A 24,209-nucleotide genomic window follows, 5' to 3' on the forward strand; every position below is an offset into this window, starting at 1 on the left:
ACAAAAGTTCACACTCGGTATCATGTTTCAACACACTTTAGATCAATATCACACCAAACTTCTCCTTTAACCATGAGCTGTATATTCTCTGATTCTAATACTTACAGATATCTAGGCGATGTAAGCACAGCTCAGTTTTAAGAAATGCTTTAAGCCTAAAGACCATGTTGAAATTTGCTACAATTTACCGGTATTTAAAAACCGGATTACTCTGGAATGGCTAACTATAAGCTTACACGGGAATGCATTACACCTTTTTGTTCGGTAAGGTCTGCTGTTTATTCTGACATATGGTTTGTCAAGTGTTGTGTGAAGAGTTTATGAAATATTCCATTCCATGGATGTGGAGATGAGCGCAGAGAATAATTAGTACATCTCTTGAAAATTCTAAGTTATTTTCCTCGCAAACCGTTTATACAGCAAATAGTGGCTAGCTAGGACTGTTTAAAAGCTGAGAATAGGATCTTTCATGACACAAGTGTGATGAGTAGCCTACTTCTCGAGGAGCTAAACAGAGAATAATGGGTGAATTTGGACGCACTTTGTAGGCCTATTGTGGTGTCCAGAAGTGCAGCGCTGCGCCATGCTGCGGGGAGACTGCAGCTCACTGGTAGAAATGATAACTTCAAATCAGCGCCATTTACCCTCAGGCTACTGCACATTAGATCCCTACAATACACTTTCTTATTTTTAACCGTCAGGGCCTATGAAAATTCCACCGTATCTGACTATATTTGGGGCATGCTATCTTACCCGCCACAGTGGCTGGTAAGTTGACCAGATTCATTCAACCACCAGTGCTCAAATTCACTCGCATTTGGCTAAATTCCATCCCTTTGCTATATAGCACTGTAAACTAAATGTGTACCAAATAACAAAGTATGCCTTGAACTAGTGCATAATATTATGTAGGCCTACACATAGTTTCTTGAAATAGCTTCTGATGTCCTCCACCTTTCTTTTCTTGTCCGACATCCTCGAATCGATAGCCAAGCAAAGATTATAGAGCTAAGATCTTTGCTGCCAAGTGTGCCAAAAACTTTGAATCGACAGCATACAGGAAGCTAAGCCAATCAAAAAATGGACCTGTCTCAAAGACGTATTTTGGGAGGCAGCACTGACGTGGGAAATTATTTAACCCTTTGTCTACCGCATGTGAGCGCTTTTTTCCCATTTCAACCTGAATATTGGTGGGGACATTTCAGTCGTAATTTGACGTTGGTGTGGACACGTCCTTCGGTCCCCACCCAAATCTACGCCCACGTGTGGCAATTAACAACCCAAGGAGGACATTGTCTAAAAATTGCTATCGTACACTACCTAAAACGCATTAGGCCACTGACCAAGAGAAACCTGGTCAGAAGTCCATGGCGAGTTGTTTCTATGTTATTTTAAGAGCGCATTATCAACAGTGATATGGGCGGGTGCACAACGCACCATCCTTCTCTCATCCACAAACGCGCACCAGCGCACATCCATGCAAAACATTACAAGGCTGGGTGGGTATGTGTGTGTGTATGTGTATGTGGGTGGGTGTGTGCGTGTGTGTGTGTGTGTGTGTATGTGGGTGGGTGTGTGCGTGTGTGTGTGTGTGTGTGTATGTGGGTGGGTGTGTGCGTGTGTGTGTGTGTGGGTGGGTGGGTGGGTGTGTGTGTGTGTATGTGTATGTGGGTGGGTGTGTGTGTGTGTGTGTGTGTGGGTAGGTGGGTGGGTGTGTGTGTGTGTGTGTGTGGGTGGGTGTATGTGGGTGGGTGTGTGCGTGTGTGTGTGGGTGGGTGTGTGTGTGCAACAACTGTATAGCTACTGTATGTGGTTGTGTATGTTGTATGTTTGCCCTGTTGTCATGGAGATAAATAAATGGACTTATAAACAATGTGTAATCTCATTTCAATTAAACATGCTAAGACATTATATCATATTATATCTATACTATAACATACTGTACTTATGGTATCTACTGAATTCAAATGGGTAGATGTGTGTGTGTGTGTGTGTGTGTGTGTGTGTGACAGAGCTTCACCTTACATCATTGATGTCATGAACTAGACCACCATATTCGTATCTATGGAGACCACAGCGCTGACACACACTTCTGGTCTTTATGACACACACATTTCACAGCTGAGTTCATATCTGTAATCACTCCTGATGTGTGTGTAGGTGTGTGTGTGTGTGTGTGTGTGTAGGTGTGTGTGTGTGTGTGTGTGTGTGTGTAGTATACTGTACTAGTATTGCAGATGTACAGGATTAGCTGATGGACGTGTTAGCCCAGCGTACATGAGTGATATTGATTACGGTCATCAGAGCTCAACATGTGTTCCACCATAAATAGCCTGACCCACATTAGCCTGCAGACCCACATCAGCCTGCAGACCCACATTAGCCTGCAGACCCACATCAGCCGGTCACTGAGCCTTTGAAATGGGTTAGCTAATATCACTTATTCACGGGTGTGCTCTTTCAAACAGGACTCACTGCATGAGCCATCTATTTTTAATGTGTTATGCAGCCTCGTACAGCTGACCTCAGTTCACTAGTGTCTGCAGTGCAGCCTATGGCCAGAAGGTGGCAGCAGACTAATAAACCAGGCTGAATAGAAAGAGAGTTCTTGCCCACCTGTGGAGTGTGTGTGTCCTGTTCAGAGTTGTGGAGTGTGTGTGTGTGTGTTTAGAGTTGTGGAGTGTGTGTATGTCCTGTTTAGAGTTGTGGAGTGTGTGTGTCTGTGTTTAGAGTTGTGGAGTGTGTGTGTGTGTGTTTAGAGTTGTGGAGTGTGTGTGTGTGTTTACAGTGGTGGAGTGTGTGTGTGTCCTGTTTAGAGTTGTGGAGTGTGTGATTGTTTAGAGTTGTGGAGCGTGTGTGTGTGTTTAGAGTTGTGGAGTGTGTGTCTCTGTCCTGTTTAGAGTTGTGGAGTGTGTGTGTGTCCTGTTTAGAGTTGTGGTGTGTGTGTGTGTGTGTGTGTGTGTGTGTGTGTGTGTTTAGAGTTGTGGAGTGTGTGTGTGTCCTGTTTAGAGTTGTGGAGTGTGTGTGTGTGTGTGTGTCCTTTGGGAATGCTCTGGTGTGTGTGTGTGTGTGTGTGTGTAGCCTCATACAGCTAACCTCAGTTCACTGGTGTCTGCAGTGCAGCCTATGGCCAGAGGGTGGCAGAAGATTAATGAACCAGGCTGAATAGAAGAGAGTTCTTGCCCACCTGGATGTGTTCCAGCCTCTCCTCTTTCTGTCAGATTCCTCTGTGTGATCTCCCTCCTCTCAGCTGGTGACTTGCAGAATTCTGTTTGAATTCATTCTATTACTGTCGCTTAGCAACATGGAATCTGCCTTTATGACGTCACTCTTTAGACTACTCAAACAGAGGAGCAGTGTCAGTGGAGTTCTCTGGCCCGGCCAGGTGGCCTGTTCTGTGATTGGATTAGCAAACGCACGCAGAGCAGACTGGCGCTCAGACCTGCCTTGTGGCTTTGGTGGACGGGATGTTGTGGAGTGTGTGTGTCCTGTTTAGAGTTGTGGAGTATGTGATTGTTTAGAGTTGTGAAGTGTGTGATTGTTTAGAGTTGTGGAGTGTGTGTGTGTCCTGTTTAGAGTTGTGGAGTGTGTGATTGTTTAGAGTTGTGAAGTGTGTGATTGTTTAGAGTTGTGGAGTGTGTGTTTGTCCTGTTTAGAGTTGTGGAGTGTGTGTGTGTGTGTTTAGAGTTGTGAAGTGTGTGTGTGTCCTGTTTAGAGTTGTGGAGTGTGTGTGTATTTAGAGTTGTGGAGTGTGTGATTGTTTAGAGTTGTGAAGTGTGTGATTGTTTAGAGTTGTGGAGTGTGTGTTTGTCCTGTTTAGAGTTGTGGAGTGTGTGTGTGTGTGTTTAGAGTTGTGAAGTGTGTGTGTGTCCTGTTTAGAGTTGTGGAGTGTGTGTGTGTTTAGAGTTGTGGAGTGTGTGATTGTTTAGAGTTGTGGAGTGTGTGATTGTTTAGAGTTGTGGAGTGTGTGTTTGTCCTGTTTAGAGTTGTGGAGTGTGTGTGTGTGTTTAGAGTTGTGGAGTGTGTGTGTGTCCTGTTTAGAGTTGTGGAGTGTGTGTGTGTCCTGTTTAGTGTTGTTGAGTGTGTGATTGTTTAGAGTTGTGAAGTGTGTGTGTGTCCTGTTTAGAGTTGTGGAGTGTGTGATTGTTTAGAGTTGTGGAGTGTGTGTTTGTTTAGAGTTGTGGAGTGTGTTTGTCCTGTTTAGAGTTGTGGAGTGTGTGTGTGTGTTTAGAGTTGTGGAGTGTGTGATTGTTTAGAGTTGTGGAGTGTGTGTGTGTGTTTAGAGTTGTGGAGTGTGTGTGTGTGTTTAGAGTTGTGGAGTGTGTGTGTGTCCTGTTTAGAGTTGTGGAGTGTGTGTGTCCTGTTTAGAGTTGTGGAGTGTGTGTGTGTGTGTTTAGAGTTGTGGAGTGTGTGTGTGTGTGTTTAGAGTTGTGGAGTGTGTGTGTGTGTTTAGAGTTGTGGAGTGTGTGTGTGTGTTTGTGTGTGTATGTGTGTGTGTTTAGAGTTGTGGAGTGTGTTTGTCCTGTTTAGAGTTGTGGAGTGTGTTTGTCCTGTTTAGAGTTGTGGAGTGTGTTTGTCCTGTTTAGAGTTGTGGAGTGTGTGTGTGTCCTGTTTAGTGTTGTTGAGTGTGTGAATGTTTAGAGTTGTGTGTGTGTGTGTGTCCTGTTTAGAGTTGTGGAGTGTGTGTTTGTCCTGTTTAGAGTTGTGGAGTGTGTGTGTGTGTGTGTGTGCGTGTGTGTGTGTGTGTGTTTAAAGTTGTGGAGTGTGTCTGTCCTGTTTAGAGTTGTGGAGTGTGTGTGTGTGTGTGTGTGTTTAGAGTTGTGGAGTGTGTGTCTGTCCTGTTTAGAGTTGTGGAGTGTGTGTGTGTGTGTGTGTGTGTTTAGAGTTGTGGAGTGTGTGTGTGTCTGTCCTGTTTAGAGTTGTGGAGTGTGTGATTGTTTAGAGTTGTGGAGTGTGTGTGTGTGTGTTTAGAGTTGTGGAGTGTGTGCATGTCCTGTTTAGAGTTGTGGAGTGTGTGTGTGTGTGTTTAGAGTTGTGGAGTGTGTGTGTGTGTTTAGAGTTGTGGAGTGTGTGTGTGTGTTTGTGTGTGTGTGTGTGTGTGTGTGTGTGTGTCTTGGGTAGCATCTGTGGTGCAGTTCAATTCATGCTGACATTTGCATTAATGGTCATGTGATCTGTGGTCATGTGATCAGTGCAAATGGTCATGTGATCTCAAAGTCAAAGTCAAAGTCTACTTTATTGTCAATTTCTTCACATGTCAAGACATACAAAGAGATTGAAATTACGTTTCCCACTATCCCACGGTGGAGACAAGACATATTTTACCAATTAACTCATTGAATGCCAAGCTGTTTTCGGGAGTTTTGTCCTAGAGTGCCAGCAATCTAGACCATTGTTGATGATTTTTGTACAGCCACAGCATATTCTGTGTTATAGCTATGAACACATACAATGGCTCGTTTAAAAGGTGAGACTTTAAGCTCTCAGTGGGTGCAAACCATGTATTTCTACAGCCTCTGTTCCTGAGAAATCCCAAGCTAAACAGTGGCTAGTTTTCATCAAAATCGCTGTTTTTTCTAGAAATGGAGATAATGTCTTTCATGAAATATGAAGTGTTGCCTGTTACTTGTGTAAACTTTCTGGGAAGTGATCAGCGAAACCTGGCGAGACTGCCACCTAGTGATAGACCCACGGAAATGGCCTGGTTTTGACCTGATGTGCATGCGTCACTGATTCGACTCAAAGCGGCAACCGAGTTATGATAAAATGTCCAGATAAAATGTCCAGATTGTGCGTTTTCATGAGTTTTCAATCGTCATATATTTCATTTCCATTAATCACAGAGTTCCCAAAATCACATATAAGGTGTGTTAGAGTGTCTAGTTTCGTAATTTAAAAAAAAGCTAAAAACGTAATATTACGTTTTTGGCACTCAACGCATTTGGCACTCAATGAGTTAAGTCCACAGACAAACATAACATTCAAGTAAACAATATAAAAAGTAAATAAGAAGGCACATACAATGAAGAAATAAGAGCAGCAAAATTTGGGTTGTGCAATTGTGCATACAGTATACAGTCAATATAATAGTGCAAAAGTCAGGCCAATAAATGGCTGAGGTAGTTCTGTTTGACCTAAGTATGCAAGTGGCATAGTGGTGCAAGTTATGTAAGAGCAGCAGAAGTGTGTTCAGTAGTGTTTTCAGGACAACCGGACAACAACAACAAGTTGCAAAGTGTGCAAGTGTACAAGTGGAGTAGTGCAAGGCAGCCATTGTGGGTCCAAAGTCCAGGATGTTATGTAGCTGAGGGTGGAGGGGGGAGAGAGTTCAGCATCCTAACAGCCTGGTGTATGAAGCTGTAGGTGAGTCTGGTGGTGCGGGAGCGCAGGCTTCTGTACCTCTTCCCAGAGGGCAGTAGATCAAACAAATTGTGAGCGGGGTGACTTGCATCACTCACAATTGTGGTCGCCTTGCGGGTGAGATGGGAGGTGTAAATGTCCTTCAGGGAGGGGAGTGAAGCACCAATGATCCTTCCAGCTGTGTTCACTATGCGCTGCAGGGCTTTCCTGTTGTATTCAGTGCAGCTTCCGCCCCACACAGCGATACAGCTGGAGAGGATGCTCTCAATGGTGCCTCAGTAGAATGTGGTCATGATGGCTGGTGGAGCACTTGCTCGCCTGAGTTTCCGCAGGAAGTACAGGCGGCGCTGAGCTTTCTTCGCCAGTGATGCAGTGTTGGTGGTCCAGGAGAGGTCTTCACTGATGTGCACCCCCAGGAATTTGGTGCTGCTCACTCTCTCCACCACAGCACCATCGATGGTCAGTGGCAGGTGTTGGGTGTGACCTCGCCGGAAGTCAACAACAATCTCCTTGGTCTTGCTGACGCTGTTGTCCCTGCACCACGTGGTCAGAAGGTTGATCTCCAACCTGTATTGAGTCTCATCGCCCTTGGTGATGAGACCCACCAGAGTTGTGTCGTCAGCAAATTTCACTATGTGGTTGTTGCTGTAGGTTGCAGTGCAGTCATGCGTCAGCAGGGTGAAGAGCAGCGGACTGAGCACGCAGCCTTGAGGGGCCCCCGTGCTCAATGTGATGCTGCTTGAGATATTGTTGCCAACACGTACTACTTGAGGCCTCTGACAGAGGAAGTCCAGTAGCCAGTTGCAGAGGTAGGTACTGAGTCCCAGTTTGTCAAGTTTGCAGATGAGTTGTTGTGGTATTATGGTGTTGAATGCAGAACTGAAGTCTATAAACAGCAATCTCACATATGAGTCTCTTTTTTCCAGGTGGGTGAGGGCTGGGTGGAGGGCAGAGCAGATTGCATCCTCTGTGGACCGTTTGGCTCGGTATGCAAACTGGAAGGGGTCCAGGGTGGGGGGGAGAATGGATTTGATATGTGACATGACAAGCCGCTCAAAGCACTTCATGATGATGGGTGTCAGTGCCACAGGGCGGTAGTCATTGAAGCAGGATGGAGCAGTTTTCTTCGGCACAGGTATGATGGTGGCAGCTTTGAAACATGATGGGACGATGGCTTGCTTCAGGGAAGTGTTAAAGATGTCTGTGAAGACATCCTTAAGCTCCTCAGTGCAGTCCTTCAGCGCACGACCTGGGATGTTGTCTGGGCCTGCTGCCTTACGGGTGTTGATAGCAGCAAGTGTCCTCTTCACGCTGTCGGCAGAGAGGCACAGGGGCTGCTCGTGTGGAGGGGGATGGGTCTTCTGTGGGCAGGTGCTGTTTTGTGCTTCAAAGCGAGCAAAGAAGCGGTTCAGGTTGTTGAGCAGAGGGATGTTGCTCTCACAGCTCTGTGGCGCGGGCTTGTAGTGATCTGTGCAAATGGTCATGTGATCTGTGCAAATGCTCATGTGATCTGTGCAAATGGTCAAATGGTCATGTGATCTGTGCAAATGGTCATGTGATCTGTGCTTCAGGTGTTCTCTACTGTCTGGTGTCCTGTGTGGACAAGATGCAGAAATCGCAAACGTGTGTGTGGACGGAGAACGTATTTAAACGAAAACAGAATAGTGTACTAACGTTAATGAAAACAGAATAGTGTACTTACTTTAATGGAAACAGAATAGTGTACTAACGTTAATGAAAACAGAATAGTGTACTTACTTTAATGGACACAGAATAGTGTACTAACGTTAATGAAAACAGAATAGTGTACTAACGTTAATGAAAACGGAATAGTGTACTTACTTTAATGAAAGCAAAATAGTGTACTAACGTTAATGAAAACAGAATAGCCGCGGCCCACCGGTTACAAGTCCAGAGTGCTAGTGGGCCACGGCTGCCCACATGGTCATGTGATCTAGTGTACTTACTTTAATGAAAACAGAAAACAGAATAGTGTACTTACTTTAATGAAAACAGAATAGTGTACTTACTTTAATTGTAGGAAACAGAATAGTGTACTTACTTGAATGAAAACAGAATAGTGTACTTACTTTAATGAAAACAAAATAGTGTACTAACGTTAATGAAAACAGAATAGTGTACTTACTTTAATGAAAACAAAATAGTGTACTAACGTTAATGAAAACAGAATAGTGTACTTACTTTAATGGAAACAAAATAGTGTACTAACGTTAATGAAAACGGAATAGTGTACTTACTTCAATGGAAACAAAATAGTGTACTAACGTTAATGAAAACAGAATAGTGTACTTACTTTAATGGACACAGAATAGTGTACTTACTTTAATGAAAACAAAATAGTGTACTTACTTTAATGGACACAGAATAGTGTACTTACTTTAATGAAAACAAAATAGTGTACTTACTTTAATGAAAACAAAATAGTATTTAATTGTAGGAAAGAACCCACAGATGACCCCAGCAGTCTTCATTAAACAGCGTGTGTGTGTCTGTTTGTGCTTGCGTGTATGTGTCTGTGTGTGAGTGTGCGTGCGTGTGTCTGTGTATGCAAGCGTGCGTGTGTCTGTGTGTGAGTGTGCGTGTGTGTGTCTGTTTGTGCTTGCGTGTATGTGTGTGTGTGTGTTCGTGCGTGCGTGTGTGTGTGTGTGCAAGCGTGCGTGTGTGTGTGTTTGTGCAAGCGTGCATGTGTGTGTGTGTGTGTGTGTATGCTTGTGTGTGTGTCTGTGTGTGTAATTGTAGAAAGAATCCAGATGAGCCCAGTCTTCATTAAACATGTTATTTTATCATACAATACAAATGTTACATCATGAACAGACAATGCTGTCCGTCTACAGAGCAGAGGAGAAGATACACGGTGTGTGTGTGTGTGTGGTGGAGGAGTGAAGTTGGGAACAGAGGGAGGTATGTTAAGAAGAGCCTGTGTGTTTAGTCGAGTGTGTGTGTGTGTGGCTCTGTGTATGGCCGTGTGTGTGTGTGAGCAGGGTAGTGTGTGTGTGTGTAGAACAGTCTCCATATGGTTTTTGTTAGTGGTTTGAGTAGCCCCTCCCCTAAAGCCAGTCAGTCTGATGTGTGTGTGTGTGTGTATGTGTGTGTGTGTGCGCTCAACAGCAGTCTTTTATTATTTTCACAGTTAAGGAACATCAGACACCCTGGCTGCTAAACACACACACACACACTTTCCACACTCTTTCTCTGACAGTCCTGGAGGCACAACACACACTCACCTAACACTGCAACACTCCAGGAAGCTCGAGGTACCTCCACGTACACACACACACTCACATACACACACACTCACTCACCTAACATTGAAACAATCACTCACTCTCTCTCTATCTATCTCTCTCTCACACACACACTCTCTCACTCACACACGCACACACTCACCTAACATTGAAACACTCCTAGAATCTCAAGACTACATCTCCATACACACACAGTGTGTGTGCCCTTGTGTGTGTGCATGTGCATACCTGTGTGTGTGTGTGTGTGTGCATACACTTCAACAACAAACAGCCATGGTGCCACTCTGTCTACAGAGAGAGAGAGAGAGAGAGAGAACGAGAGAGAGAGAGAGAGTCCTTGGTGTTTGTTCAGTTTTCCATTCTTGTGTCCAAGTGGTGATTAAAGTCTGAAAAACAGTTTTCACACACACTTCTCTTCAGATTAAAGTCTGAGTTTTCACACACACTTCTCTTCAGATTAAAGTCTGAGTTTTCACACACACTTCTTTTCAGATTAAAGTCTGAGTTTTCACACACACTTCTCTTCAGATTCTCTTCAGATTAAAGTCTGAGTTTTCACACACACTTCTCTTCAGATTCTCTTCAGATTAAAGTCTGAGTTTTCACACACACTTCTCTTCAGATTAAAGTCTGAGTTTTCACACACACTTCTTTTCAGATTAAAGTCTGAGTTTTCACACACACTTCTCTTCAGATTAAAGTCTGAGTTTTCACACACACTTCTCTTCTCTTCAGATTAAAGTCTGAGTTTTCACACACACTTCTCTTCAGCAGGACTCCGGGACTCTTCATGTCACAATATGCCTGACACACAGTCTACTCACACACACACCATTGTCCACCCAGAGACACATGCACACACACACACACACACACTCCTCACACACACACACACACAGTCTACTCACACACACACCATTGTCCACCCAGAGACACATGCACACACACACTCCTCATACACACACACACCATTGTCCACCCAGAGACACATGCACACACACACACACACACACTCCTCACACACACTCCTCATACACACACACACCATTGTCCACCCAGAGACACACACACACACACACACACTCTCCTGTGTGTGTGTATAGGCATGTTGGTGTGAGTGTGTGTGTGTATGTATGTATGTGTGTGTATAGGCATGGTAATGTGTGTGTGTGTATATGTGTGTGTATAGGCATGTTAGTGTGTGTGTGTGCATAGGCATGTCAGTGTGTGTGTGCATAGGCATGTTAGTGTGTGTGTGTGTGTGTGTGTGTGTGCATGGGCATGTTAGTGTGTGTGTGTGTGTGTGTGTGTGTGTGTGTGTGTGTGTGTGTGTGTGTGTGTGCATGGGCATGTTAGTGTTGGCGTTGAGATAAAAGCAGGAGATGATAACAGATGCTGGTTTCCTGGGAGTGGAGAGATAATTGGTGGTGTAGAGCAGCCAGGAGAGAGCATACCGGCTCCACACACACACACACACATACACACACACACAAACACACACACACAGACTCTCACACACACATACACACACACACAGACTCTCTCTCACACACGCACACACACATACACGCACGCACACATACACACACACACCACGCATAGAAAGTCAACCACATCATATAAAGTATCAATTCAGTCTTCTGTCTTCACTGAAGCTACACAACGCTTCACATCAAATCACACAGTGACACAGTACACAACTGTACACTCTCAGAGAACATAACAAAACAGAGCTATTAAAACAATTCCATGAATGTTAGAAGTCATTAGTCCAGTATAATGTCCATAAAATAGTCAAATACATTATAAATATGTTGCGAGTAGGGACCAGCAGAGTTCCATTGTTTGTTTGTTTGTTGTTTGTTTGTGTTTACACGTGTTGTTCCTCGAATAGGATCTGTGCGTAGACGGTGCCGGAGCTGTTGGCCTTGCCGTTGGGCGGAGCCTTGACCAGTTCCAACTCTGCGTAGGTCAGGGACTCCTCCACAATCTTGGGCTGGGGGGGGGGAGAGGAGTTAGATATGTTGAAGAGTGTGTGTTGAAGAGTGTGTGTGTGTAGTTAGATATGTTGAAGAGTGTGTTGAAGAGTGTGTGTGTAGATATGCTGAAGAGTGTGTTGAAGAGTGTGTGTGTGTAGTTAGGTGTGTTGAAGAGTGTGTGTAGTTAGATATGTTGAAGAGTGTGTGTAGTTAGATATGTTGAAGAGTGTGTGTGTGTGTAGTTAGATATGTTGAAGAGTGTGTGTTGAAGAGTGTGTGTGTGTAGTTACTGTAGGTGTGTTGAAGAGTGTGTGTGTAGATATGCTGAAGAGTGTGTTGAAGAGTGTGTGTGTGTAGTTAGGTGTGTTGAAGAGTGTGTGTAGTTAGACTAACCCTGTGACCTTTAACCCTGTGACCTCTAACCCTGCGCTCATTAGCCCTTTAACCCTGTGACCTCTAACCCAGCGCCCTCTAACCCTGCGATCTTTAACCTTGTGACCTTTAACCCAGCGTCCTCTAACCCTGCGACCTCTAACCCTGTGCCCTTTAACCCTGTGACCTCTAACCCAGCGCCCTCTAACCCTGCGCTCATTAGCCCTTTAACCCAGCGCCCTCTAAACCAGCGCCCATTAGCCCTTTAACCCTGTGACCTCTAACCCAGCGCTCATTAGCCCTTTAACCCTGTGACCTCTAACCCAGCGAACTCCAGCCATCTCTCCCTCCATCCTACAGGCTGCTCATGGTCCACTATATGAACAGGCTACTCATGGGCCACTATATGAACAGGCTACTCATGGGCCACTATATGAACTCCATCCTACAGGCTACTCATGGGCCACTATATGAACAGGCTACTCATGGGCCACTATATGAACTCCATCCTACAGGCTACTCATGGGCCACTATATGAACAGGCTACTCATGGGCCACTATATGAACTCCATCCTACAGGCTATTCATGGGCCACTATATGAACAGGCTACTCATGGGCCACTATATGAACAGGCTACGCATGGGCCACTATATGAACTCCATCCTACAGGCTACTCATGGGCCACTATATGAACAGGCTACGCATGGGCCACTATATGAACTCCATCCTACAGGCTACTCATGGGCCACTATATGAACAGGCTACTCATGGGCCACTATATGAACAGGCTACGCATGGGCCACTATATGAACTCCATCCTACAGGCTACTCATGGGCCACTATATGAACAGGCTACGCATGGGCCACTATATGAACTCCATCCTACAGGCTACTCATGGGCCACTATATGAACTCCATCCTACAGGCTACTCATGGGCCACTATATGAACAGGCTACGCATGGGCCACTATATGAACTCCATCCTACAGGCTACTCATGGGCCACTATATGAACAGGCTACTCATGGGCCACTATATGAACTCCATCCTACAGGCTACTCATGGGCCACTATATGAACAGGCTACTCATGGGCCACTATATGAACAGGCTACTCATGGGCCACTATATGAACTCCATCCTACAGGCTACTCATGGGCCACTATATGAACAGGCTACTCATGGGCCACTATATGAACAGGCTACTCATGGGCCACTATATGAACTCCATCCTACAGGCTACTCATGGGCCACTGCTGTATATGAACAGATGCTCTACATGAGCCCTGGGGTCCCTAGGCTAGGCTATTCGTTTGTGTCTCATGACGTCACTGTAGCTTTGCACCGCCATCTTTACGACTGATTGGGCAGCTCAGCCGCCCAGTGGTCACAACAACTGACCGTCTGACAGCTAACAGCTGATAACCCACCACAAACTGTTCCCATAAAGTCACAATCACCTCGTTTTCCTTCCCTTCATGTTCTTTCAATGAGTAGAAACCATGAGTGTATAAAATACGTAGGCTATAAACACATCTGACATTAAAGGACATTATCCAGATTAATGACAGATAGCTGTGAGCTAAATGACACTAAAATGAGTGGTAGGCTAGCTTGCTATCTTAGAACTCACTACATGTAGTAAGTAAACTACCACCAAAATCATACATTTGAATTGTTTTTACATAATACTTACATTTCCCATGATTAAATATAAATCCTTGGTGGCCAGGTGCCGCACTTTCACGTTTTTGACCCATCCAGCCACCGCATATTGATAGGCAGGGGAGCAGTTGAAAGACTTTTTAATTAAGTCTAAACGTAATTTAGCCTACAAACCGATCGTACCACACTGAAAGCTAATATTTGGTCACTATAACCTACATCTGTCCTCTGTGAAATACAAATGCATTTCCAGCTTTGAACAAAACCGTTCAGGAATTATTACAGCAAAAGTGGGACGTGCGTTTCATTCCTCCCTCCTCGGGACAGTTGAATAAGGGAACGAATGAACATAGGCCTAAGACTACAATAATATAAAACATCCCACAATGGCTACAAGGCTGTCTGTACGTCACAAAGACGACTGACCCCCTTACTCAATAGTTCGCGATGATGACAATATTATTATTATTTTATGTGAACACGCTCAGTCAAAACCTTCCATCGCAAATTGTGAAAAACATTGTTGTACATGTCATTCCCACGGATCCTTAAAAAGTCTTAAAAAGTCTTAAATACAACTCTCGGTTTTTAAGGCCTTAAGAAGTCTTAAATTGTCTGGGATGTCTTACATTTTCGAAAGGGAGGTATTAAATTTGCGTATGGGACCGCCAGCGAGTGAGCTGCAAGAGAAAATAGGAACCATACCAGGAGGAGGTTCCTCGGAGGAACCTTTATGAGTTTGGGGTTCCGCATCTTCTCCCCAATGGGAGCTGGAAGAAAAAGCACAAATCAAGACAGAGCAACCATGTGTGTGTGTGTGTGTGTGTGTGTGTGTGTGTGTATGTGTGTGTGTGTGTGTGTGTGTGTGTGTGTGTGTGTGTGTGTGCTTACCTTTGGCGGGTATCTCTGGTGGTGTGTCCTGCTGTGTGTGTAGTCTGTTCTTGTACTTCCTCTCCTTCTTAGGGAGAGCAGGAGACACACTGACCTCACTGGTGACCACCTCGCCAGAGCTGAGTAGGACAACACACACACACACACACACAACTAGCTTGAATGCAACAGTTTTTAACAAATTAGCACAGTGTAGTTATGATGCTAACCAGATTTAAGCACAATTTAGTACAACCTGGAAAATCATTGTATGGTGGTCAATGTTGATATTGTGGTGTGCCGCCACAAATAAGTCAATGTATGGGAAACACTGGACTCTCTCTCACCCACCCACACACACACACACACACACACACAAACACACACACACACACATGTATGGGAAACACTGGTGTATTTGTGCTCAAACTGGTTACTGGCTCTGTTAGCTGAGTGGGACACAGTGGTTTATTCTACTATCTAATAGCACTATTGGTGTGTAAGTGTGTGTGTGTGTGGGTGTGGGTTTCTGTGTGTGTGTGTGTGTGTGTGTGTGGGGGGGGGGGGTCTATGTGTGTGTGTGTGTATGCACGCGTTTGTATTGGATTGTCTGTCTGTGTGTGTGTGTGTGTGTGTGTGTGTACGTTTGCATCATCTTACCTGTTCTGGGGGCTCTTGACTAGATGGTAGTTCTCTGCAGTGGAATAAAACAGCAAAGATTTGATAGCACACACACACTCACACGCACACACACACACACACACACACACACAAAACACGCACACACACACGCACAGATGATTAATCTGAACTATATCTTAACAGATGATTAATGTAAACTATATCATATTGAACATTTTCAGTGGTAAAATCATGTTTATTTTTTCTGAATATCTCTGTGTGTGTGTGTGTGTGTGTGTGTGTGTGTGTGTGTGTGTATGTGTGTGGTGTGTCTATGTGTGTGTGTGTGTGTGTGTGTGTGTGTGTGTGTGTGTATGTGTGTGTGTGTGTGTGTGTGTGTGTTTCTCCTCTACCTTTTATTTTCCTCTTCCTCTGTAAATACTGACAGCAGACGACCACAGTGAACAGGCACACACACACCAACCCCACAGAGCAGATGAGTACTGCACACAGGTATACATCTAAAACACAGGAACACACACTCACATGTGAAACACTTGTCACATGTGAAACACACACACATCAGAAACACACACTCTGATGTGAAACACACGTCAGGAACACACACTCACATGTGATACACACACACACATGTGAAACACACACACATCAGAAACACACACTCTGATGTGAAACACACGTCAGGAACACACACTCACATGTGATACACACACACACATGTGAAACACACACACATCAGAAACACACACTCTGATGTGAAACACACTCGTCAGATACACACACTTGTCAGAAACACACTCACATGTGAAACACACTCACAGATACACACACTCTGATGAAAGGACTGAAACACACTCACATGTGAAACACACTCGTCAGATACACACACTCGTCAGAAACACACTCACATGTGAAACACACTCGTTGGCTTTGTCTATTATTGTAAGAGAAAAACTGGGGGAAACAAGCTTATTACAGGCCAGCTGTGTGTGTGTGTGTGTGCGGTGTGTGCATATGCTGTGCGTGTGTGCGTGTGTTTGTGTGTGTGTGTGTGTGTGGGTGTGCGTGCGTGCGGTTGTGTGTGCAGTGCGTGCGTGCGCGCATGTGTGTATGCGGTGCATGCGTGTGTATGCTGTGCGTGCGTGTGTGTGTGTGTATGTGGTGCGTGCGTGTGTGTGTGTGTATGCGGTGCGTGCGTGTGTGTGTATGCGGTGCGTGCGTGTGTGTGTGTGTGTATGCTGTGCGTGTGTATGTATGCGGTGCGTGCGTGTGTATGCTGTGCGTGCGTGTGTATGTGGTGCGTGCATGTGTGTGTGTATGCGGTGCGTGTGTGTGTGTATGCGGTGCGTGCGTGTGTATGCTGTGCGTGCGTGTGTGTGTGTGTGTGTGTATGCGGTGCGTGCGTGTGTGAGTGTGTATGCGGTGCGTGCGTGTGTGTGTGTGTGTATGCTGTGCGTGTGTGTATGCGGTGCGTGCGTGTGTATGCTGTGCGTGCGTGTGTGTGTGTGTGTGTGTGTGTATGCGGTGCGTGCGTGTGTGAGTGTGTATGCGGTGCGTGCGTGTGTGTATGCTGTGCGTGTGTGTATGCGGTGCGTGCGTGTGTATGCTGTGCGTGCGTGTGTGTATGCGGTGCGTGTGTGTGTATGCTGTGTGTATGCTGTGCATGTGTGTGTGTTTGTGTGTGTGTATGCTGTGCGTGTGTGTATGCGGTGCATGCGTGTGTATGCTGTGCATGCGTGTGTGTGTGTGTGTATGCTGTGCGTGTGTGTATGCGGTGCGTGCGTGTGTGAGTGTGTATGCGGTGCGTGCGTGTGTGTATGCTGTGCGTGTGTGTATGCGGTGCGTGCGTGTGTATGCTGTGCGTGCGTGTGTGTATGCGGTGCGTGTGTGTGTATGCTGTGTGTATGCTGTGCATGTGTGTGTGTGTGTGTGTGTGTATGCTGTGCGTGTGTGTATGCGGTGCGTGCGTGTGTATGCTGTGCATGCGTGTGTGTGTGTGTGTATGCTGTGCGTGTGTGTATGCGGTGCGTGCTTGTGTATGCTGTGCGTGTGTGTATGCTGTGCGTGCGTGTGTATGCTGTGCGTGCGTATGCTGTGCGTGTGTGTATGCGGTGCGTGCGTGTGTATGCTGTGCGTGTGTATGCTGTGCGTGTGTGTATGCGGTGCGTGCGTGTGTATGCTGTGCGTGCGTGTGTATGCTGTGCGTGCGTGTGTGTGTATGCGGTGTGTGCGTGCATGTGTGTGTATGCGGTGCGTGCGTGTGTGTGTGTGTGTATGCGGTGCGTGCGTGTGTGTGTATGCGGTGCGTGCGTGTGTGTGTGTGTATGCTGTGCGTGTGTGTATGCGGTGCGTGCGTGTGTATGCTGTGCGTGCGTGTGTGTATGTGGTGCGTGCATGTGTGTGTGTATGCCGTGCGTACGTGTGTGTATGCGGTGCGTGCGTGTGTATGCTGTGCGTGCGTGTGTGTGTGTGTGTGTGTATGCGGTGCGTGCGTGTGTGAGTGTGTATGCGGTGCGTGCGTGTGTGTGTGTGTGTGTATAACACTACCAGACACTCCTGACCTCCTTCTCAGCCAGCATCACTGCTGCTAAGACTGCTTTCTACAATGACAAAATCAACAGCGCTACAGACACTCGAAAACTTTTCTCAACCTTCAAATCGCTACTCAACCCTCAGCTGCCTCCTCCTCCATCCAGCCTTACTGCAGATACCCTCGCCTCATTTTTTACAAACAAAGTGGCGGCAATCAGCAGTCAATTCTCTACATGCCCACTCAACGCATCTGACTCAGATACCGCACTCCTACAACCTCTAGGGACTGCTGGAACATCTTTTTCAGCATTCATGCCTCTCTCCGAGAGTGAAGTGTCCAGACTCCTGACATGCAGCCGTCCTACCACATGCTCGCTGGACCCTATACCTACGAGCCTACTTCAGTCCATCAGCCCGACCATCGCTCCAGCTATCACACATGTGATCAATGCCTCGCTAACCTCCGGCACATTTCCAACAGCGTTCAAAATGGCCCGGGTAACACCGTTACTTAAGAAAGCTTCTCTCAACCCTGCTCAAGTCGAGAACTACCGCCCTGTCTCACTACTGCCTTTCCTATCCAAAGGCATTGAACGAGCAGTCTCCAAACAGGTCTCTGACTTCCTTTCACAGAACAACCTTCTGGATCCAAATCAGTCTGGGTTCAAAAGCGGCCACTCTACCGAAACGGCTCTGCTGTCTGTAACAGAAGCCTTAAAAGAAGCCAGGGCGACCGCTCGGTCATCAGTACTCATTCTGCTTGACTTATCGGCTGCCTTTGACACGGTTAATCACCGTATCCTTCTCTCTATACTCGCTGACATGGGAATCTCCGGTTCTGCTCTCTCCTGGTTTGAATCCTACCTCACAGGACGCTCGTTTAACGTATCATGGCTTGGTCAGCTATCCGCACCTCACCATCTCACCACAGGGGTCCCCCAGGGCTCAGTGCAGTGTATGCGGTGCGTGCGTGTGTGTGTATGCGGTGCGTGCGTGTGTGTGTGTGTGTATGCTGTGCGTGTGTATGTATGCGGTGCGTGCGTGTGTATGCTGTGCGTGCGTGTGTATGTGGTGCGTGCATGTGTGTGTGTATGCGGTGCGTGTGTGTGTGTATGCGGTGCGTGCGTGTGTATGCTGTGCGTGCGTGTGTGTGTGTGTGTGTGTATGCGGTGCGTGCGTGTGTGAGTGTGTATGCGGTGCGTGCGTGTGTGTGTGTGTGTATGCTGTGCGTGTGTGTATGCGGTGCGTGCGTGTGTATGCTGTGCGTGCGTGTGTGTGTGTGTGTGTGTGTGTATGCGGTGCGTGCGTGTGTGAGTGTGTATGCGGTGCGTGCGTGTGTGTATGCTGTGCGTGTGTGTATGCGGTGCGTGCGTGTGTATGCTGTGCGTGCGTGTGTGTATGCGGTGCGTGTGTGTGTATGCTGTGTGTATGCTGTGCATGTGTGTGTGTTTGTGTGTGTGTATGCTGTGCGTGTGTGTATGCGGTGCATGCGTGTGTATGCTGTGTGCGTGTGTGTGTGTGTGTGTATGCTGTGCGTGTGTGTATGCGGTGCGTGCGTGTGTATGCTGTGCATGCGTGTGTGTGTGTGTGTATGCTGTGCGTGTGTGTATGCGGTGCGTGCTTGTGTATGCTGTGCGTGTGTGTATGCTGTGCGTGCGTGTGTATGCTGTGCGTGCGTATGCTGTGCGTGTGTGTATGCGGTGCGTGCGTGTGTATGCTGTGCGTGTGTATGCTGTGCGTGTGTGTATGCGGTGCGTGCGTGTGTATGCTGTGCGTGCGTGTGTATGCTGTGCGTGCGTGTGTGTGTATGCGGTGCGTGCGTGCATGTGTGTGTATGCGGTGCGTGCGTGTGTGTGTGTGTGTATGCGGTGCGTGCGTGTGTGTGTATGCGGTGCGTGCGTGTGTGTGTGTGTATGCTGTGCGTGTGTGTATGCGGTGCGTGCGTGTGTATGCTGTGCGTGCGTGTGTGTATGTGGTGCGTGCATGTGTGTGTGTATGCCGTGCGTACGTGTGTGTATGCGGTGCGTGCGTGTGTATGCTGTGCGTGCGTGTGTGTGTGTGTGTGTGTATGCGGTGCGTGCGTGTGTGAGTGTGTATGCGGTGCGTGCGTGTGTGTGTGTGTGTGTATAACACTACCAGACACTCCTGACCTCCTTCTCAGCCAGCATCACTGCTGCTAAGACTGCTTTCTACAATGACAAAATCAACAGCGCTACAGACACTCGAAAACTTTTCTCAACCTTCAAATCGCTACTCAACCCTCAGCTGCCTCCTCCTCCATCCAGCCTTACTGCAGATACCCTCGCCTCATTTTTTACAAACAAAGTGGCGGCAATCAGCAGTCAATTCTCTACATGCCCACTCAACGCATCTGACTCAGATACCGCACTCCTACAACCTCTAGGGACTGCTGGAACATCTTTTTCAGCATTCATGCCTCTCTCCGAGAGTGAAGTGTCCAGACTCCTGACATGCAGCCGTCCTACCACATGCTCGCTGGACCCTATACCTACGAGCCTACTTCAGTCCATCAGCCCGACCATCGCTCCAGCTATCACACATGTGATCAATGCCTCGCTAACCTCCGGCACATTTCCAACAGCGTTCAAAATGGCCCGGGTAACACCGTTACTTAAGAAAGCTTCTCTCAACCCTGCTCAAGTCGAGAACTACCGCCCTGTCTCACTACTGCCTTTCCTATCCAAAGGCATTGAACGAGCAGTCTCCAAACAGGTCTCTGACTTCCTTTCACAGAACAACCTTCTGGATCCAAATCAGTCTGGGTTCAAAAGCGGCCACTCTACCGAAACGGCTCTGCTGTCTGTAACAGAAGCCTTAAAAGAAGCCAGGGCGACCGCTCGGTCATCAGTACTCATTCTGCTTGACTTATCGGCTGCCTTTGACACGGTTAATCACCGTATCCTTCTCTCTATACTCGCTGACATGGGAATCTCCGGTTCTGCTCTCTCCTGGTTTGAATCCTACCTCACAGGACGCTCGTTTAACGTATCATGGCTTGGTCAGCTATCCGCACCTCACCATCTCACCACAGGGGTCCCCCAGGGCTCAGTGCTGGGCCCCCTCCTCTTTGCTATCTACACCACCTCCTTGGGACAGATTATCCGTTCGCACGGCTTCTCATACCACTGCTATGCAGACGACACACAGCTCTATCTGTCCTTTCCACCTGACGACCCCCTGGTTTCAGCACGGATCTCGGATTGCCTTTCAGACATAGCTACATGGATGAAGGCACACCACCTCCAGCTGAACCTCTCAAAGACTGAACTGCTGGTCATCCCAGCTAAACCTACCATACACCACGACATCAACATCAAATTTGACTCCCTGTCTGTTTCACCGACCAGGACTGCAAGAAATCTAGGAGTTGTTCTTGACAACCAACTAAACTTCTCAGATCATGTTGCCTCAGTCGCCCGGTCATGCCGTTTTGCACTCTACAACATACGGAAAATCAGGACTTACTTGACTCAAGATGCTACCCAACTTCTGGTTCAGGCAATAGTCATCTCACGACTCGACTACTGCAATGCCCTCCTGACAGGTCTCCCAGCCTGCGCAGTGAAACCACTTCAGATGATCCAGAACGCGGCGGCGCGTCTGGTCTACAACCAACCCAAAAGGGCACATGTTACCCCGCTGCTCATCCAGTTACACTGGCTACCTATGGCGGCCCGCATCAAATTCAAGTCTCTAACGCTTGCCTACAAAGTAGTCTCCGGTTCTGCTCCCACCTACTTGAATGCCCTCATACAGACTTACACTACCTCCAGACCGCTGCGCTCCTCTGACGAACGACGTCTAGCTATACCACCGGTACGCTCAAGCCAATCCAAACTTTTCTCATCTGTTGTTCCTCGTTGGTGGAACACACTGCCAGTTCCTACAAGGGCAGGGACATCCTTTTCCACTTTCAAAAAACTCCTGAAGACCCAGCCCTTTAGAGAACATCTCCTCTCATAGCAACACTTACAACAAGTCTTACTGATCCTAGCACTCACCAGCCGTTTTAAACTGACAAGTAACTGTTAAAAACAGCACTCACCGACGCACTTATTCTTACTGTACTCTAATGTTTTTTTAAACTGTCCTAAAATTGTGAGAATTGTTCTAAAACTTACTGTTTACCATGTTGTTAGTCGCTTTGGTTAAAAAGCGTCAGCCAAATGTAATGTAATGTAATGTAATGTAATGTATGCTGTGCGTGTGTGTATGCGGTGCGTGCGTGTGTATGCTGTGCGTGCGTGTGTATGCTGTGCGTGCGTGTGTGTATGCGGTGCGTGTGTGTGTATGCTGTGTGTATGCTGTGCGTGCGTGTGTGTGTGTGTGTGTGTATGCTGTGCGTGTGTGTATGCGGTGCATGCGTGTGTATGCTGTGTCCGTGTGTGTGTGTGTGTATGCTGTGCGTGTGTGTATGCGGTGCGTGCGTGTGTATGCTGTGCATGCGTGTGTGTGTATGCTGTGCATGTGTGTGTATGCTATGCGTGTGTGTGTATGCTGTGCGTGTGTGTATGCGGTGCGTGCGTGTGTATGCTGTGCGTGCGTGTGTATGCGGTGAGTGCGTGCATGTGTGTGTTTATGCGGTGCGTGCGTGCATGTGTGTGTATGTATGCGGTGCGTGTGTGTGTGTGTGTGTATGCTGTGCGTGTGTGTGTATACGGTGCGTGCGTGCATGTGTGTGTGTGTATGCGGTGCGTGTGTGTGTGTGTATGCGGTGTGTGCGTGCCTGCGTGTGTGTGTATGCTTTGCGTGCGTGCGTGTGTGTGTATGCGGTGTGTGTGTGTGTATGCTGTGCATGCGTGTGTATGCTGTGCGTGCGTGTGTGTGTGTGTATGCGGTGCGTGCATGCGTGTGTATGCTGTGCGTGTGTATGCGGTGCGTGCGTGTGTGTGTATGCTGTGCGTGTTGTGACGGCCCCGTCTCTCCTGTGCCCAGCTGCGAGTTACCAATTAACAATTGCAATCGTCAGTCCAGGTGGGGGCGGTTATTGTAATCAAGTCAGTGCCACGGCAGAGTTAAAAGATAGTTGGACGCAGGCAATGAGAGAGCGAGAGAGAGTGAGAAGGAGAACGTAGTCTACAGCAACACTATAATCCGTTTCTTTGGAGTCTTAGAAAAGTGAATTCAACACACACAACTACGACAAAGAAAAGCAAACTAAAGCATAGTAACTGCTAAAAACACGTCTCTTCGTGAGCCTACGCTGTCAAGTCCGTGTCGGCTTTAAGTGGAGATTCCCTCGCTGACGGAATATCTGGAATTTAAACTTACCGCGGAGCTGCGACGTTCACTCCTCTGAGGACCGCTGTCTTCCTGCCTGAGTCAGGTTGCCTACGGAGCGGCCTGCGCACCTTTTCCTGGGGCTGTAGTCCACAACCAGCCACATACCGAGAGGCCTGCATATCCGAAGGTAACTCCGGCGGTGACATTACCGCTGGAGCAGTGTTTCCAAAGCCCCGCTACGCACACACCAACGCACACATCGCACCTACACTGATCGTTTGCCAGAGGAACTGTTTCGTTTCACAAACACTGACTAATGCCCACGTTTCCCCGTTACTCCGAAATACACATATATTTTTCAACCCTCCTTTTGAAAGAACAATGATTCCTTGTTTCCAAAACTGAACTCAAAAAAAGTGACGTCTGACTATGTTTTGTTATATTTACTGCCGATGAACTCACGAACTATGGTATTGTTTTGTTGAACTACGGAGTACTAAATGGGCCAAAACTCAAAAGGACATTTGAACGTTGGGGTTTTCCTGTTATCTGTCATTGATGTGCTGTTTCAACTGTAGAGTGTATGAATTCATGGTGATTTTTGTTTATGAGTATGTGAATCTTGTGGTGCTTCTGGTGAGGGCCAGACAATTTTATTTAATTTGATTCTGATTTCACTGTTGACTGAAGGGGCTCATAGGTTAATGTTATAAATGTGACACTTTCGCTGTGTGCTCCTGTAACCTTTTGTGTTGGAAAGTTGGTAGCTTACGCTACCTGGCACCCCTTTAAAAAAAATAATAATTAACTACTTGGAAAAATAAAACATAACTTTCAACCAGCTACAGAATCGTTACAGTGTGTATACGGTGCATGCGTGTGTATGCTGTGCGTGCGTGTGTATGCGGTGCGTGCTTGTGTATGCGGTGCGTGCGTGTGTGTGTATGCGGTGCATGCATGCGTGTGTGTGTGTATGCTGTGCGTGTGTGTGTGTGTGTGTGTGTGTGTATGCTGTGCGTGTGTGTGTATACGGTGCGTGCGTGCATGTGTGTGTGTGTATGCGGTGCGTGTGTGTGTGTGTATGCGGTGCGTGCGTGCCTGCGTGTGTGTGTATGCTTTGCGTGCGTGCGTGTGTGTGTATGCGGTGTGTGTGTGTGTATGCTGTGCATGCGTGTGTATGCTGTGCGTGCGTGTGTGTGTGTATGCGGTGCGTGCATGCATGTGTATGCGGTGCGTGCGTGTGTGTGTATGCTGTGCGTGTGTATACGGTGCATGCGTGTG

At 47.1% G+C, this 24,209-nt stretch overlaps 2 protein-coding genes and 1 long non-coding RNA gene across 5 annotated transcripts in view; all 3 read right to left on the bottom strand.

Moving 5' to 3' along the window:
* lrrc18b (leucine rich repeat containing 18b) overlaps positions 1 to 3,271 on the bottom strand; it is a 7,458-nt gene extending 4,187 nt beyond the window's left edge. For 2 of the 3 annotated variants that reach the window (XM_042086288.1, XM_042086286.1), the window contains exon 1: positions 3,188 to 3,271. The gene's annotated coding sequence lies outside the window, so the exon portion shown is untranslated. Of the gene's footprint in view, positions 1 to 3,096 lie in introns of all 3 variants that reach the window. The other variant, XM_042086287.1, reaches the window with a different exon arrangement.
* A 5,872-nt stretch (positions 3,272 to 9,143) lies between these two features.
* LOC121705389 lies at positions 9,144 to 10,550 on the bottom strand. The gene is made up of 2 exons (XR_006030781.1): positions 10,347 to 10,550; positions 9,144 to 10,242 (listed from the first exon to the last, which is right to left on the bottom strand). It is a non-coding gene; the product is annotated as an uncharacterized LOC121705389 (long non-coding RNA).
* Positions 10,551 to 11,246: 696 nt separating this feature from the next.
* The window catches only part of vstm4b (V-set and transmembrane domain containing 4b), a 35,818-nt gene continuing 22,855 nt past the window's right edge, over positions 11,247 to 24,209 (bottom strand). The window contains exons 4-8 of the mRNA XM_042087653.1: positions 15,545 to 15,652; positions 15,171 to 15,204; positions 14,532 to 14,650; positions 14,346 to 14,410; positions 11,247 to 11,622 (exon numbers count right to left, since the gene is read on the bottom strand). Coding sequence (XP_041943587.1) covers positions 11,497 to 11,622; positions 14,346 to 14,410; positions 14,532 to 14,650; positions 15,171 to 15,204; positions 15,545 to 15,652 — 452 coding nt within the window. The 3' untranslated portion in view covers positions 11,247 to 11,496. The remainder of the gene's footprint in view (positions 11,623 to 14,345; positions 14,411 to 14,531; positions 14,651 to 15,170; positions 15,205 to 15,544; positions 15,653 to 24,209) is intronic.

This window comes from Alosa sapidissima, chromosome 3 (assembly GCF_018492685.1).
Source record: "Alosa sapidissima isolate fAloSap1 chromosome 3, fAloSap1.pri, whole genome shotgun sequence".
NCBI classification, from domain to species: domain Eukaryota; kingdom Metazoa; phylum Chordata; class Actinopteri; order Clupeiformes; family Clupeidae; genus Alosa; species Alosa sapidissima.